Source organism: Triturus cristatus, chromosome 4_2, assembly GCF_964204655.1.
Source record: "Triturus cristatus chromosome 4_2, aTriCri1.1, whole genome shotgun sequence".
Lineage (NCBI taxonomy): Eukaryota > Metazoa > Chordata > Amphibia > Caudata > Salamandridae > Triturus > Triturus cristatus.
The window spans coordinates 801,832,892-801,851,519 of NC_140586.1; the positions used below are offsets into that span (position 1 = coordinate 801,832,892).

The 18,628-nt window shown below is 43.3% G+C and overlaps 1 protein-coding gene across 1 annotated transcript in view; it reads left to right on the forward strand.

The window, feature by feature from the left end:
* Positions 1–18,628, forward strand: part of LRRC41 (leucine rich repeat containing 41) — a 229,010-nt gene that overhangs the window by 114,547 nt on the left and 95,835 nt on the right. The window contains exon 4 of the mRNA XM_085602751.1: positions 2,261–3,431. Coding sequence (XP_085458877.1) covers positions 2,261–3,431 — 1,171 coding nt within the window. The remainder of the gene's footprint in view (positions 1–2,260; positions 3,432–18,628) is intronic.

The following is an 18,628-nucleotide window of genomic DNA, read 5'->3' on the forward strand; positions in this document are numbered from 1 at the left end:
ACTGCGTCTATCAGACCCAGCACACTGTCCATAGACTCCAGCAGGCTACAGAAGCTTGCTTCAAGGCTTGCGGTGCCCTTTCACACATTCGGTCTTAAACTGCAGATCACAGAACTAGGGTGCCTAGTCTTCCAGTCTGTGGCCAATCAACCCTCACCATTGTGCTGCAGGTCATCAGAGATCATCTCCACAAGCAGGCATAAAGCATACAGTTACAGCGAGCACTAAATCCCTCTTCATGCACCCCCTGCATGCCTCCCACTGCCACCAGTTTTTGTTCTCTCTGACACTTCCTGCTCCTTGCATCACCAAACAACCACACAGTTAACAGCCAGGGAGCCCCAGGGACCCAGCAGTTCTGAACAGCTCCTTCCCAAGTCATGGTTCCTTAAGACCCCCAACCATCTTCTGTGGTGAGTGGTTGATATATATGTAATGCTACCAAGGCTACAGGCGTCCGCTCTCTCGGACCTTGTCTGTCCACTGCGCTCCTCTTTATCCATTTTGTTATATTTGCCACTTGGCAGAAATGCTCAAATCACAAATACAAAAATTGAGGTTCTATTATTGGAATATTTTCAGCATATAATGCCATCTAGCTAGATGTTTCCCCAAACTTAAATGTGCCATTCATAATAGCACTGTTTAGCGAGAATGAACAGTGGGCCTACCCAATGATGTACACGGTGGGAGATAATGGACTCCCCAGTCTATCCATTGTGCAGTCCAGAGCTGGCAGTTAATCGACTTTGTTTTAACCTTAATCCAGGCGTTCAGTCTCTCACCAAGCTACCATCTTATCTTTAAGCCTATACCACCATTGCTACCCAAGAGGCTCCTGAACATCTAATGTTACTATTGCCTACTCAGCCAAATTGTTTTCCTTCAGCCATAACCATTTACAGCCTCTTAAAACTGCGATTTATTTCTATCTTGTTTAATTGGATGCAACATACCTGACGTCACTTTTTTGTATATGACTTTTGTCAGTATATTGTTATTGAAAGTCAAGCTTGAGAGAGCCCTGTAATTATGACCTATATCCTCACCTATAGGAGGCTTGTGAAGCACATAACAGGGTCTCTTATTGGTCCCCTTTACCTGGCTTCCCTGTATAATCTGGCCGGTTATAGTATAGCAAAATATAGAAATCCTTGGCATAGTTCTACAGCTGCCATATTAACAGAGGCTTTCCCATACGTCATACTATGACAGCCTTTAATCTACATAAGGATGACATCTTATCCACATATATTTCCCACATGTTTGGCTCTAGCAGACTCCCTTTCTAAATAATTGGCTACAAACTGATCATATAATCAAGTTTGCTTAGTAAGGATATGTAATTCGCAATCTCGGTTGCATCTTTTTAGCTCCAGAGGGTAGGTGTCTAGCAGGCTGTAAGTATTTTTCTTTATTGTGCATTATGTCATAGAGTAAATCCTTACATCATATAGCAAAAAAAGCAGTAATAATTATGTGGTAATATGGGTTCGAATCATGCAAAATGGGATAAAGTGATTGTTCTTAAAGGAGCAGTAGAACGTAGCATCTCCTGTTCTAACATATAAAGCCAGTTCTGTTGTATAGTCTCTGAGCCAGACACTGACTATGATGTACAACTAGCAAGCAGTGTTTGACATGTGCTAGATACTACTTTTACTGCTTACTACCTGAGATTGTGTTCAGAGTTCTGAACATGTGACACCATCAATTTACTCATCAGTAATGATAATTCACAGCAGCATTTTTTGTGGCTACACTCAACTGGTCACCATCTCCACTCCACATGGTCTCAACAGTAGACTAGGTAATGCTGTTCTGGGTAGCAGAGTCTACAATTGAGTCTGCTATTTGCCATTTGCCATATTGCTCTCTGGCCCTCTTGCTGTTTTCTGAAGTGGAAACTGTTTTTGTTCATCAAATAATCAATATACCTTTTTTCTTTATAATTCTTATAAATGCATTATTATAGTTTCCTGCCTGTTGGTGAAGTAACCTATTATTTTGTTCACATATTTTCCACTATATAGCCAGGATGAGTCTTGAGACATTCAGCAAGAGTGATTTATTGCTGATATCCTAATGGGATACCCAGTGTAAAATCAACACTGGCCACTTTAACACCTGTTTAAGATGTCTACTCCGAAATCATTGTTTGAGAATGATGATAGCATGAGCTTTTCAGACCATCGCACTGCTTTATTTTACTATTGAATGTAAATGTAATCTATTAAATCAAAGTGTTTTTTAATTGCAGACAGTAACTTGTTGGCGAAAGAAATTTCTTGAAGTTTTCTTCCACCATGTTCTGCGAGGAATACTGGATGTCTCATGCGATAGACGCTTGATGGACCAGCGTTTCTCCCCACTGATTTACAGCTCTCAGTATGTCACTGAGCTTACAATCAGCAACAAATTGCAGGGAGTGTTGGAGCTTACCCCTCCTGTGGTTGAGACTTTGGTGCACTCAGTGCGGACATTGAAGTTCCTTCACCTGCGTTCTCCCGATCTTGCCCGGCAGCAGTCTCTGCAGTCACTGCTGCATCGCCTGATCCACCATGGAGATGTCAACAAAGTGGCCTTATTATCCTGGCCTGCTCCTGACGCATACATTTTAGTTCTCATTCTAAGTATCAGTGCAGGATTTTGGGTGGAGCACCACAGAAACCCCTGTAGGTTTTGTGACATCGAAACCAGGACTGAAAGGGAAAAGTTACTGCAGGAGAAGAATCCACTTCTGGATTCACTTGTGCCATGTGATGGTTTCCTGGATGAACAAGATGAAGAGGAGATTGTCGATCAATATAGCATAGAATGTAAAAAGGGACAAGAAGAGACACCAAGTGCCTTGCTGACATTGCAGCCCCTCAACTTAGATCAGAGACCATGGGATGAACCTCCCAAAATGCATCGTAAAAGCCACTGCAAGGCCACTGTTACCTCAAAGCCCCATGGGTCGAGAAACAGTATCTCAAAGAATCCTACACGTCAAGATGCAAGCACCAAATTACCTCTTGTTACTTCTGAGCAATGCAAACAACCTTCCCCTAACTCGCCGAAAGGTTTGCCAGCTGACCTTGCAAAGAAAAATAAATCTACTACCCACTATGCCAACTCAAGTGGTGTGGAGAATAGCGACGTTGAGGCAGAAGATCTTTATGATTTTATCTTTAGTGTGGCCAATGAGAAGAAAACCAGAACCAACAGTGGGAACAAAAATCTTCTGGGGGAGAAAGGTGCTTTGGGGTTACATGACCTGCTGGGGGAAAGATGCCTTGGCGTCCCTTTCTTTGATTCTGCACGCCGCTTCCGAAGCATCAGTGCCCTGAATTTGCACAACGTGCCCCTGACCCTTGAATATTGTCACATCTTGTGTAACCTACTGAGCACATGGGTCACACTGGAGAAACTGACAATGGCTTACAATGGTAAGTAACAAAAAGTAATGTGTTCAATTGCGTTTCTCAGTCAAGTCCGATTTTAGACAGAATGTTCTATGTGCAGATATTGATCAATACTAAGATTGAAAGTGGGCATGTAGTTTGTGGTTTCATCTAAAAGTATGTATAGGTGTGAAATCCTCTTTCTCAAGCTGTCAAATGGATTGACGTACTGAGGCATAGAACAGCTACAAATAATGCACATAAATAACTACAAAGGCTTAGAAATGACAAAGCATTTCAAAATTGTGTGGCTCAAATTTATCACTGTTTGGAAATTGTTTGAGTGAAGTATTAACAGAAACTGAGAGGTTTCATATTCTGTAAACGCAAGATTTTCGAGGAAAAAATGGATTTTGCAGGCTACAACATTTTAGAGCTGTGAATAAGACAGCTACTTGTTGAAACTATATATTTAGAACTGAAAGGTAGTAACAAAAACTGTGTTTTACCCCAAGAATTCTCCTTCTGTCAGAATCCTGTTCAGAGGGCCACAGGGCAAGCAGGAGCTGATGGGCTCACCTGTGAGGGCTGAGGCCCATTACTCCGGATGTCCCAGGGCCTGGCCCATTATGGATCCTGAGCAACTGGGCCAGGTACCCCTTCAGCACTTGACTCTTTCTTTAGTGTGGGTCGCACAGTCCAAGGCTTCTCAGGAAGAGGATAGAAACAGGGAGATGAACACAAGCTCAGAACTCCAAATACACTCAGCAGCAGCAATAAATGATTGTCCAGTCAAATACTTGCACGTATGATAAAAGTAGTATTGATTTAAAAAAAAAAAAAAAAAACACAAAGCAAAATACGACATTCGTGAGACGGTCCTGGTGCTGGTCCTCAGTCACGGCTTGGACCCGCTCGGGTCACCACAGCATTTTCCGTTGACAGTGTCCACCATACCACGGTCCTTGTCTAGTCCCGTTGGCATATGGGGTCCCTGTTCCTCCTCTGAGCATGAGCTATGGCCCAATCGGCACAGCTGCAATTTTCACGGTGGCTCTACCTGGGATACGGAGTAGTCAACTTGGTGCTGCACATGGGCTGCAGCCTGATAGCTGTGGCAACATTCTTTACTGTGGCCCCATCTGGCATGCAGAGTTGCTGACTTGACCATGCACGCGGGTGATGACTCGTTCGGTGCAGCAGCGGTCACGGCTCTTCACGGCAGGCTTACTATGGCATGTCCTTTTCTACCTAGTTTATACCAATGTTCAGGTGAACTTTTTCTCAATGTATAGGCAGTAAAAATCTAGACATTAACACAAGAAAACTACAAAAGATTGTTTTGCCACATTGGGAATTTTGCAGACCATGCTCTAAGGAAATATTTTATTTCCCAGTTGTTATTTAAGACAACCAGAATTTCAAAAATTGTTAGATCTATTTTCACTCTGTTAATCACTAGGTAAATACAAGATGTCCATACAGTTAAATTAAAGCTTGTATGAGGTACATGCTATCAGTTTAAGTGTTAGGGGGTACAATTTAATCTCCTTTATTGCCACCACTCTCAGCAGTCCTTTTAAAGAACTTAGGGCCATTTGTATCATTGTTAGGTTTTGCGATTCTCAAATAGCGAATTTTTGAGAATCGCTATTTAGGAATACCTCCCCATTCATTCCTATGGGCCTTGAGGCCCATAGGAATGAATGGGAAGACATTCTCAATTTGCGATTCCCAATTAGAGAATCGCAAATTGAGGAATGCAATTTCAAGTGTGCCAGGGTGTCAAAAGAACACCCTGTTGCACCCCTGAAATGAGCATGGGTGCACATGTGGCGCACATACATGCCCTAAGGGCATATGTGCGCGCCACATGCCACTTTGAAAAATGCAAAAATGTGCATTTTTAAAAGAAATCGCAAATTACCACCAACCTGTAGTTGGTGGTAATTTGCGATTCCTTATGCCATATTCTCACAACTTGGGTGCTTCATACATTGCATTTAAAGAATCGCAAATTTTGCTTAGAATACTAACAAAAGTTGCAACATAATAAAAGGCTGGAACCTCTAATCTTCTTCCTTCTTTTTTGCTGCAGTTCCATGCAGATAAGTACAGTTTCTACTTGTATAAGTAGCATATTGTAGTAGACTATTTAAACACACTATATTTGGTTTAATTGTGTTGAATTTGTTTCTTTATAATAGAGTTGATAATAAGAGAGGATATGTTGTTCTATATTAAGTTAAGTCTGTGCCAAACATGAGCGTATGATTGGAAACTGAAACTGTTCACAAAGGAGTATTTTTGTTGTGGTTTGTAAAAAATATTCTATATGGTGCGAAAATACTTGGATTAGTAACCTTTACGTTTAATATTCTAAGGTTTAGAAATGTTATATTAGTGTTACCGTTGGGGAGAAGCGCGAGCGTTCTATAGTGCAAAGCTGTCTGTTGGTAGCAGGCCCGGCTCCAGGAATTTTTATTTGGGTGGGCCGCTGCGGGCTCGATTTGTTGCATATATGTCTAGCCCGGCCTGCTCCAGGGCCTTCCTTTATCTCTTCTTAGTCTTACAAGGCCCAGTAAAATGCACTCTTTTCCAGATCTCTTTGAGTCTCAAAAAGTGTTTTTTCCATGTAATGTTCCTTTGATGGGAAGAGGAGGTTTCTAAGGTGGGAGTATCAGGCAAGTGACACTTCTCGGGCTCCCTCTGTGCGAACCTTCAGGGAGAATCCCTCTTTATTACTACCTCCACCTGACCCCGGACTCTGCAACGCACCCCCTTACAGGCTTGATTATCCACTACTCCTCTCCAGTGCACCTTATCTCACAGCTGACCCTGGGCCCCAGCCCCATATCAAGCACCATCGTGCCCCACTTTCATTTTTCCCGGTAAAAACATTAGTAAAATCACCTTCAAACTTAAAACATTGAATATAGCAGTAAATATATTTAGCACGCACTTTAATGTTCCACAGTAGCCCTTATGACCTGACTGCTAAATAAATAAACAAAAACAGAAAGGCCATTACAGGGCCGGCTTCAGCGCTGATGCGAAAGTCTTTTTTGGCGCCACACCAATAACCTCTTTCTCCGTAAATACCTTTACTACCACCTTCCAACAGTGCCCCTGACCTCCTCCTTGGATTCCCTCATTGCCACACGCCACAAGTGCCCTTCATCTCCCCATAGCCCCTCCCCCTCATGACCTCCTCCTCGGATTCCCTCGCTGCCACCCTCCACCAGTGCACCTCATCTCTCTGTAGCCCCTCCCCCTCATGACCCCCTCACTACCACCCTCCAACAGTGCCCCACATCTCTCCCTAGCTCCCCCCTCCACCTCATGACCTCCTCCTCGGATTCCCTCACTGCCACCCTCCAACAGTGCCCCTCATCTTTACGTAGCCCCTCTCTCATATGCATTTCATTTGTTGTATAGCGCTACTCATATCAGTGTAGTGTGTGTCAGTACTTTACACCACGCACACATTATACAGAGACAAATCATACAAGTATGTAAATTAGTCTACAGGGAATGTCACATAAGCCAATGAGGATTACAAGGTGTATGAATCACATGTCATCCATACTGGTGGATAGTATATGTTAAGCGGGTTTGGTCTGGGGAAACACAACCTTACGATTTAAAGAGTATTCCATGGGGGGTCAGCTTTACTGATATAAATCTATATCTGCCCAAACATACTTATTTTAGCAACATTAGAATGATAAAAGACTGAGGAAGTTCTAACTATATCACAAAACAAAAAAAAGCGAAGTTCTAACTATACCATTCATGTTTGTATGCAGCTCTTTGGTGACAGTTCATTGGTCACTGTCCTATGTTAGGATTGTAACTTCTGAACTGAAAGTAACACAAGGAATTCTGTGACAAAGGCAATAACCCGCTGAGCTTCCACATAAAATAAATTTCATCTGCATTTAAAAACTACTAACAGACAAATGATTGCTCTCCAGCGGGATCATTAATCACTAGCGTTTTCTGGGCATTTTGTATTGTCTTATTGTTGTCCTGCATCAGCCATGATAATGATAAAAACTGTTTAAATGAAGCGCACGCGAAGTATGTGTCCTGCTGGGCCTTACCTACTCCATTAGTCAAGCTTTGTGTCACAGCCTAATGTTATAAGCAGCTGCAGGGGTCAGGAAAGGTGATAGGAATAAACAAACTTCTTTTCTACTGCGCTGCATAGTAAAAGAAATATCCACGCAGCAGGATAGTAGGCAAAGGTTACCTGTGCCAAAGAAAGGATTTTGCCTTTCGCCATGTGGAGATGAAGAGGTGAAAAAATAAACAAAGCCTCTTTAACATGTAAATGGTCTTATAAACACCTGTGAAGTACTCGGGTGCGTCTGTGATAATCTCAGAATCTGTCTGTGTGCGCGCGCCCGGGAAGCTGTCTCGGCCCGGTCGCACACACATGGGTGGGGAGGGGGGAATGAAGCACTTGAAGCCCAATAGCGTTGCGTGCCTGCCTTCAGCCCTCACTGCGAGGGCCAAGGCTCCCGTTTGGGTGGGCCAGGCTCATGTTTGGGTGGGCCTGGCCAACCCGCTAGAACCGGGCCTGGTTGGTAGCACGAGGATATCAGTGCCATGTGCAGCGAGCACGTGTTTTCAGCCGTGTGTGAGGTTCTGGCTGTGCCTGTGCCGCATTTCATGGAGTACCAAGCCTCTGATGCCGGGTGTTAGAGCGTGAGGCCCCCTGCAGTGCTTAGCTTTGTGCTAGCATGCTTGAGGCCTTCGGGCAAGGATTTAGGGGCTCATCATTCACGAGCAGCCTCGGGTAAATTATTTATTTAATACTCCTGCAGCAAGCCCAGTAGAAACTGAAGAAGGGCTAAACAAGTACTAGGGCACACCCGCCTCACGTTTAATGTGATGCACGGGCCGCCATTTGAGGAAATTGGTTAAATGTTAAAGAAATTAATTTTACACAACTGAAAGAATGGAAAGCGTGGATCGGCTTCAGGCAGTTAATTGCTCGTTATTATGAACAGCTGAGGTGAATTGTTGGTCATGCAGTATGTGGTGGTAGAGAACATTTTAGGAATCAATATGTGATTTTTGTGGCTTAACTGGTTAGTTTGTGTTTAGGTAGATCTTTTGAAACAGTAATTAAATATTATTGAGGCTCATTTAGTCAGATAGTGACTCATAGTTATTTTGATTAATGGTGAAGTAAAATTTTGAGATGGTTAATCGAGTGCACAGGAGTAAAAGGAGATTTCTATTGAAGATAAAATAAATCGTATGCTGCTAAAGTTTTCTTTGGAGTTAGGTGACAAAATGGAGAGAAAAATGGAGGCTATGTGTTAGGCCAGGAGTTTGACCTCCTGAGGAGGAGAAATTTTGATCACCGGTAAAAGTTCACATGGTCAAAAAAAAGTGGTAAGGTTGGTATGAAGAGGAAACATGTTGAAGTTAACCTGATACAAGCAGAGGCAGATATTGGTTTTTTTGACCGCACAAAACATGGTAGTATCGAGGGCACAATTGTGGGCCATCAGAAAGATCGAAAAAAAATGAAGAGAAATGTAAACAAGTATTGGCATAGCCAATAGGTCTCGCTTTTGGGACCTTGTAAGTATTTAGTTATGCAGCACAATATTTTTGGTGCAACAACAACTGTTGCATGGCTAAACACTTATAAGGCCTGCGAAGGTGTGAACTTTTATTTATGGCATTATTGAAAAATCCACTGTCGATCCCGCCAGACCACAATATTTAGTTGTCACCAATGCACATGGTTGTAGTCAGTATGGACCTCATAAAGACCCCTTCCAGGTCATTGCTGCTGCCTATCCTTACTTGAGATGTTAAAACCCCTGTGGTCCTCTATAGGTCAACCTTAAGCACTACAGTCCCACCTTTCAGCATAGCTCAGGAGCAATCTCAAATACCGTTTCAAATTATTTTGGCTATTTCTATTGGTGCAAAGTTTGCCACGACAGGATTACAGAATACTTTACACGAGGACAAACGTTTACATTATGTTGAGGAATATGGTTGGTCAAGCAATATAAACTTCAACGAATAACCATTTTACATGATAGTAGGATACCTTTTACATTTTATTGAGGAATACAGAAGGTCATAGGTACATACTGACAGATTCAGTGTATACAGAGATTTATATTTACAGGACAATACGATGCAGTGTGAGAGGTTAAACAAAAATTAGGTACTGGACCCTAATGGTGTGCTAAACTACGACTTCCAAACGTTCTTATGTCACAGCAGTGTAGAATAATCGACTCACCATAGGCTATTCAGCAGCGGATGAATTTTGTTGCTTAACACTGTACAAACTTTGCTATAATTTCAAACTACTCAGACCCTCCGGATATTTTTAGACATTCAAATAAATATCCTAACTTTTTTATTTGGTTGAGATAAAAACAAAAGTAGACTTTGCATTCTCAAAAGGTGTATTTAAGGCTGCATCCTTGTTGCAGGTCACATAATCTTGCGTTACATCATATTAACACAAAACAAAATTTCAGAAATGCCTTGCTTGAGCATGTGTGAATGGTTTGAGAGTTATGCATAACAGAGGATATTAAATGCATTGTAGTTATAGTGCCTCTGAAATGCCCAGTTTACCTCACGCCTACTTCTTTGAGAAAGAAAAACTAGCGCTTAAAGAAATGATGGTATTGTGTTTGTGGGCAACCGGGGTCCCATGTTTCTTTTTCATATACATGAACAGATATGACGTGAAAACGGAGAGGAAAGAAGACGAGTTCATTTGGCACACTTGTGGATGGTGGCAAGCTAGATTAGATGAGGGCAAGTGTCAGGGCAAAGGCGTTCGCACTCGGTCTACATGTGTTAACCGCGTTGGTGTATTCAGAGTTTTAAACAAGACTACGTATTTTGGAATAAAGTAAATTGGCTCCTTTTCTAATTTGGAAATACTTTTATGAGATTTGCACTTTCTTGAATTAAGGGGTGGGAGTAAGAGCCTCTTTATTTCATATGAGTAAAGGGTTATCCCTTTTTGCATCTTCTTACAGCACACGTGTTTGAACGCAGTAAGCTAATGAACATCGTTTACAGATTTAGCCCAATTTAAATGTCTTTTGGGTTTGATTTCTATTCAACCAATATACTAATTAAAGCTACCTAAAGTATACAAAACAGGTGTGCATACCTTAATCACATGTAATACATTAATTTCCATTAAATTCCCACGTAAGGAACCAACCAGTTATATTACTTTTCTTCGAATTATTTCATTGTTGTATTGGATATTTGGTAGAAAAGAATGTTTCACCTCGGGTTGAAAAGGTGACAACAGTTCCATACCCATTTGGCATCCCCCTGTCAAAAGTAACCCACACTGCGGAAAAAGTACAGTCCACATAAAAAATGCATTTATCATGTTCTGGCTAACAATTCCAAAAAGTAATTAAACACGGTTTTGTATGCGACGACTACTCCTAATCTGAGTTTACACTAGTGTCGAATGTGACATGACCGTGCTAGACTATGGAGCAAACACGAGTTTTTCTAGACCTGCGACGCACTTGAGAGGAGATGGTACGTCGAAGCAAGGCAGCTCCATGCGTCTATTAGAGCGCCAAGAATCGGGATGCTAAGTACCTCTGGGGCTCTATTACGACAGGGAGAACTGTGACACGCCAACTGACACGGTGACAGCAGGCTGGGGACATCAGAGGACTTTAAAAAAAAACAGTCTTGTTGTTTGGTCCTTAACACTGCCCACACTTTTGCTAGATTGGAGATCAGCGTGGCTGGAGCCCGGGGGAGGCGTGTGCAGCGAAGGGCAGAGCGGACAGTTCGGCGCTAGTTAAGGATGTGACCTGTTGGCACCAAGATCACAGTTGAAGCTGTAGTGTAAAAGGGAGCACAGAGGTCTTAAAATAGGATCTGCGAAAAACCGCAGCTTTATATAACCTTCTATTTATGTTATGATTAATTGTGCAAATTCCTGAAGCCATTCTGGCGTGAGCTTCAATGAAGCTGACGAGGAGGGAGTGGGATAAGGGAGGGGGTAGGGGAGGGTATTCACGAGCGCGCTGTAAGGCTTAATGAGCCATTACAGAAAGCCAGATGGCATCTGTGCACGTCGCGCGCGCTTGTGCGCGTAACAGCAGAAGTAAAATTAAGCTGATAATCTGGGTTTGATTCTTATGATGAGAACGTAAATAATGTACATAGATTGGAGCCATTGGAGAGCTCAAAGAGCAAAGATGCTGAAGCTTTAACTGAATCATTAGGGGATATTATGATGGCCCCATGTTAATAAAGCACTTGCTTACACCCGAGTGGTCACCGGCAGGACATGTTACTGAGTATGTTGAAACCTGGTTAAGGAAGTAAATTCCTAAAGATGTAAGATTACATCTGAGATCGTATTGTCCAAGGCCAAACGTGGCCAATATAGTGATGATGTTTGATTTGGATACTAAAAAACTAGCATTTATTGTTAAAGGGGTATGAGATCCCAGGAAGGGATTGGAATCATAATGTGTCGGGATAGGTTGCTAGACCTTACTGGACCATCAACCAAGATTTTTGACATGGCTGAGGAAGCTGATGCTAACAAAGTTTTAGATGTTGAGTAATTAAGAGAATGGGTTCAAAGGGTAGTTTGCCTTTTAGGAAATGCTAATTACTGCTCTGTGGAGCGCAGCAAGAGATTTTTGTTGGAAATAGACCCAAAATTGGTAGAACTAGCCAATAATGAAGCAAGACAAGCTGCAAATGGATTATTATTTGGTAATGAGTTCATAAAGAAAATGCAGAAGTATGTAGGGCATTTTGTTACCTGCTAAAATCTCAACGTGCGATAAGATCCTTGACAGACATGTTTTTGGTTGGGCTGGGCGAACAAGGGGCGTTTCCCCAGCCTTAGGCAGGTCAATACAAGGGCTTTGTTCTCTTGAGATTTTGTCGTATCAATCAGACCTCAAACCAAGCAGGGGGCTTTTACCCCCAGAAACCGAGACGAATAGGGAGAGGTATTCATGGAGACTGTCGTTCCCGGGGATCAGGTAAGAGTAAAATCTGTTTTTACCACCATTAAAATTTGGTGGCAGACTTGCTCAAATTTTCAACAATTGGACTCCGATAACAGGGGTTCCTTGGGTACTAGAGATGGTGTAATCACAAGATGCTGTCAAACAGCGTGTACCTCTCAGGTAAAACTGTGTGTTTGTTGGACAACATAAACATCTGGATTGTGCCAGACTGATGCCGTGCACACACTCAGGATATGTTGGCCTATGTTCCTGCTAGCTCACAGTGCACTACCTGCCCCCCTAACCTTACAGTGTAACAAATGTGTGTGCAACCTCAGACCATAACAACCCTGATCCCTAAAGGAAATTGTTGTAACCGATCTAGAAACTTTTCATTTGTACCCTCATGTATACCCATATAAATGCACAAGAAATACTCAGCAAGGCGTTTCAATATTTATTGAAGCATTGTGATTCTTGTATAAAAAATACGTGTGCTGCGATAATCAATAGAATGAAACAGAGTAGCGTAATTAGCATTATGAGTATAGTGAATAAGATTAACGATTCCACCATTGCTCTAAAGCAGTTATGTATAATGTACTCCTACCTAGCACTCCCTAAACTAGTCTTACCTAGTGTGGGTGATCTGCCAAATCTCTGCCGGGTGGTCTAGCTTCCAAATTACCTGTGGGCAAGTGTCGTCAGGCTGTATGTTTTGGTGTAGAGCTGGACATCCCTCTTGTCGGTAAACCGGAATCAGCTGAGCTGGAATTTAGTCATGCAGTGACCTATTCAGTTTCAGCGGAGGGGTCCCCTGAGCTAAACAAGGAAGTGGTACTCTATATATAATAAACAGTACCCATGTGGCCATGTGAAAACCCCAGTCAGGACGCAATTGTTTATTCTAGTTTGTTGGCCTTTTCTCTTTCTGGACAAAAACATAAATGGCATTTGCGCAGTGAACTTTATCAATTATACTGAATGTTCAAGGGTTATGATCGGGTGCCTATAAAGTGGAAATGTAAGTAATTCCTAGTCAGAGAAGCTTATCCTGCATCGTCACGCACGCAAATATATCACATAAGTCATCGTGTTTAAAAGAGATGGCAACTTAAGAAAAGTGAGCATGTACCAGGCCTACCTGACCATGTAAAAAATCAGTACAGAACTGACAGAACTAGTAGATGAGGAGGTTCAGGAATTGGTGGCGAGGGGAACACTTGTGGAAGTAAGAGATGAATTAAAAGGGTTTGTGAGCAACATATGTCTGGTAGAGAAAAAGGGTATGAGAACTAAACCTGAGAAACCTCAACGATTGGGTGGAGTATCAGCATTTAAAAATTGATGTCATGCACTCGTTAAGAGACGTTATGCAGACAGGGGATTGGTTGACCAGGTTGGATTTGAAAGATGCCTATTAAAGACTCCGATATAAGGACCTCATCTGAGGTTTTTACAGTTCAGGTGGGACGAAAAGGATCTGAAAGTTTGTTTCTCTGTTTGGTCTGTCTTCTGCTCGGTCTGTCTTCTGCTCTGTGGTGTATCACAAAGGTTCTACGCCCAGTAGCAGTGTTTCTAAGGGAACATGGTGTACATTTAATAATTTATCTGGACGACATATAGTTCATGGATCAGGAGAGATCACAGATAGTGGATTACACAAATTTGGCAGTGTCCTTGCTGGAACACCTGGGTTTTGTTGTGAACAGGCAGAAGTTGTCTGGTTCAGAGGCCGGAAGTTGGCAAGAGTGGTAGGTCTATTGTCTTCAATGATTCAGACTTCTATTTTACAATGTCATTTGAATTATCAGGCACTTCATAGTTTGAAAGTGAAGCCTTTAAGAGATGGGCTGAAGAATTCAGAGGAGATTGTGTTTACGGAGCAAGTGAAAGAGGAGCTGCTTTGGTGGTTAGTAAATATAGAGGGGCGCAATGGAAACGCTGTTTTTGAGGAGGATCCAGAAATAGTTATAGAATCAGATGTGAGCTTAGAAGTTTGTGGGGCTCATTGTGATGCAGTATTGACAGGAAAAATATAGTTGGAAGAGCAGAGCAAGTTGCACATAAACTGTTTAGAACTATTGGCAGGGTCCTTTGCGATAAGGCGTTTCACGAAAGACAAGGTGAGTTTTTCAGTTCTTTTAAGGATGGACAATATCTCAGCAGTGAGATACGTAAACAAGTTAGGGGGTCCGAGGTTGAAGGATCTGGCGTATCTGGCGTATCTGGCAATGGTATTCAGGAAGTATTGTTTGAGACAGAATGTTTTGGTGCAAGCAGAGTTCATACTGGGATTGAGCAGTGTGGAGGCAGATTGGTTTTTGAGGATTTACAGGGATTCGAGCGATTGGACACTGAACAGATCCGTTTACTTGAAGTTAATAGAGATGTGGGGTCCCTTTCAGGTGGATCTGTTTGCAGACAAGTTGAATGCCAAAATAAGGAGATTCTTTTTCAGCTGGCGTCCAGATCGAGAGTCAGCAGGAATAGATGCATTCCGGCAGTAACCCTGATGAACTGCATATGTAAGGACATATTGTGCTAATAGCACCTCTTTGTAGATCTCAGGCTTTGTATCCAATACAACTGTTGGTGGATTTCCCAATCCTGTTACCTGTGTGTCAGGAAATTTTAGTAGGTCCAACAAGATAAATGCATGATATGGTAATAGGGCAACGGAGGCTGGTAGCGTGGAGAATTACAGGCGAGTTTGGGAGGTGCCGGGACTTTCACAGGCAGCTACAACTTACATTAAGGAATCCTGGGCACCAGCTACTGGGAAGATGTACAGATTGGCTTGGCAAGGGTGGTTTTGCTGGTGTATAGAGACTGGTTTTGATCCCGTTTCGGTGGATGTCGTATAAGTGGTGAATTATTTACCTGAAATGTTAGATAAGGGAGGCTCTTGCAGGACGGTTCATGTACATGTTATGTTACGTTAGGTTGGTTTTATAAGGTGCACAGCTACCCAACAAGGGTTTCCCAGCGCCGGCCTGAAGGAACGGAAAGAAGCAGAGAAAGTAACGATCGTCAATTGCTGCAGGCTGTGTTTTGTTTAATCGCTTTACCTTGGGACAGGAAGTTTTAGTGAAGAGATTAAGAGGAGTATAAGGATTTCGAAGTTGCCGGTTTCGAGGTATAATTCTGTTTGGGATGTTTCTACATTGTTGATTTATCTGGAGGGATTAGATGCTAATTAATTTCTAAATTTGGAGGAATTATCACATAAGTTAACAATATAATTATGTTTAATTTTATTTAGAAGGGTATCTGATGTACAGGCCCTTGATGTTTCAAACAGGATGTTTTTATTTAAATAAAAGGATAAAGAATAATTTGGTGTCAATATTTCATCTATTTTGCGTGGTTTGTTGTGTTTAAGAGTATGAGCGGAGAACATTACAGTTCTGATCTACGGCTGTGAGTCAGTTGCTTATTTCATTTAGACAGCCATATTAGGCTATATCCTCTCCTACCTTTCTAGATGGTTGAAGGACGTGACGAAAAGTTCAGGTGTGAATGTTACTTTGGAGCACATTCTGTGAGGGGTGCTTCGGCTTCAAAAGCTTTTTATGCTGGAGTGGTGCATTGCAAGACATTTTGAGGTGCACAGATTGGTCAAATGATGCAATTGTTTCAAAGAGTTAATTTTAATCCTGTTGCGAGTGTGGCTTTTCCACATCTTTGATGGACCGAAAATCTGGATTTTATTGAAGACACAGAGGCTAATATTATCCCACCCTTCATCCCAACCCTGCTTTCATTATTATTGCTTACCTTGTAGTTCATGTACAACTATAGAGGAAGCGAATGACGAAAACGGAATTAACAGAGGACATTGGAGAACTTTTGGAGTATTGTGGCACCTGGACTTGGATATTTTCAGACTTTGATATGGGTTCTTGCGATAGATTGACTTTATTTATGTTCTATATGTTATATTACTTTTGCAGTGAGCTGAACGAAGGAAGATGGCTGGGGGTTCTAGCCTTCTATTATGTAGGAACTCTTGTTAGTATCCTAAGTTCTTTAAAGGGGCTGCTGAAAGTGGTGGCAATAAAGGAGATTACAATAATAGTAGCCTCCGTGTCTTTAATAAAATCCAGATTTTCTGTCTGTAGGAGAGTAGGATCTGCACTTATGTTGCCCCCACTTTTTTACTGATGTTAACACTGGTTTCTGGCTATAGTCTGGCTGGGTCCCTGCTAACCAGGGCCCCTGTCTCTCTGTTCTCTCTAAACAACTTGGAGTGCATATTAGATGCACTAGTGATTGGATACTGTGGTACCTTACGAGCCCATAGTATATGGTATCTTAGGTACCAAGGGCATAGGTATTTCACAGGCCTACCAGGGGCTGAAGCATGTATTATGCCACCCCTGGGAAGCAGACTAAATCTGACACCACAGGCCTGCTACTGCAGCTTGGGTGAGGTAGTGTTAGCACTCCTCACTGAGGTATAGGTTCCTATATCTCACCATACACACACATATAAACCCCTAAGGCAGGCCCTATCAATCCTGAGGGCAGGGTGCTTGGTTTACAATGTAAGGAGGTGCCTCTGCATGAGCAGGACCCCTCAGCAGCTGGCAGAGTCTATTCTCTGTGGCTGTTTGTGGATGCTGTTAAACCATATACTCCTAGATGCATTATAACCTCCCGGTAAATGCTAACTTTGGAATGACTGCATCAAAACATGCCGTGTTTGGTGTCAAACAACTTGGAATCATAACCCCACACCAGTAACTGGTGTGGGAGTATGATGCCACCCTTCTAGCGGGGACGACGTACCTACTGTGGAAACACGGTAGAAATCTGAAAGAGCCCTGGCATCACAAAATGGATGCCACCAACACATACACTGGGCTGCCCTCCTGCTGCTGACTGAAACTCGCAGTGGAGGAGGCCCAACAATAGGCATCCTGTCACAGGGAAGTGTAACCACCTTCCAGACAGGATTTAGTGTGCTGGATGGGTGCACTCCTAGAGTGCTTTGAAGTCCTGCACTGGGGGAGCAGTAGGCTCCTCTGTGCATATGCCAGCTCAGACCGGTTCAGGGGCTACCTGTCCCTGCTCTGGCGCAAAACTGGACAAAGGGAAGTGGGTGTAACCACCCCCTACCCTGACCCTCCCAGAGGAGTGGTCATAGAGCTAGTCCCTCCCTTTCTTTTAGTATAAGATAGGGAACCCTTGCCATTGCAAGTTAGATTTCCCTGGACGACGTTTTACAAGAAGAATCCTGGTCTTTCGACGTTCCACTACCTTTGGAAGACGGAAGAATCTCCCTTGGAGTCAAGGTGGGACTCCCCTGCTTGGCAGGCACCAAAAACTTGAATCAACGGTCGCAAACTTTCCCACTCCCGCCGGATTCCGAAGTCCCTGCAGCCCCGGAAGTGGATTTCCTGACTTCTCGACGGCCATTGTGAGTCCCCAACAGTGCTGAGGCGAGTGGACCCCACGAGTGACGAGGAACAGCAATAACCGGGTACCGTGCACTATTGTCGAGTGCAATCCCTTCACAACGTTCTACGAACTTGTGCATTGGACCATTTGTCGCCCAAGCCTCCAGCAGGTTTTGCACCGAAAATCAGAGGCCTACCCCGTCCCGAGTGACCGTGGGCTCCTGTAAAGCATTTCCTCACGAGGCACCTTCGCGATCCCTTGCCCTTTGGCTTGTGGGTCCCCTCAAGACTTTCTTATCGAACCAAAGGGCTCCCCTGGTTGCTCCAGGCCTACCCTCACTCACCTTCGCTGGGTGAGTCCCTCAGACCTTCCTGGTCTGCACCACTGACTTTATTCACTTTCCACGAGACTTGCTGTTGCCAAGGCTTGTTGGCTCCAATCCGGTTGCCGACACCTCAGTAAGCTGCAGACGTCGTGGGACACTCCGAATCCAGCTGCTGGTCATCGTCGATGCCTCCTGGACCTCGTGGGCTAAGAGTCAAAACACCCTTGATCACCTGAAATCACCCGACTTCCGTGGGCATCCATCTCCCTGGCTCCGGGTCACTGGCAAGTGACTGTGAACACTGTCCCTTCTGCTTTCAGGTCATCTTCATCTTGAATCCAGCCTTGGATTCCACAGGACACTTCTCCACTCTTCGCAAGCAACAAATCTTCTTTGGCTTCCATAGAAAACAGCGACGCGACCCGACACCTATGCACCCGGCTTCCCTGGGTAGGTAACTCGTGCACTCCTGTGCCCTAGTGTGTGTTGGCCCTTGAATTACT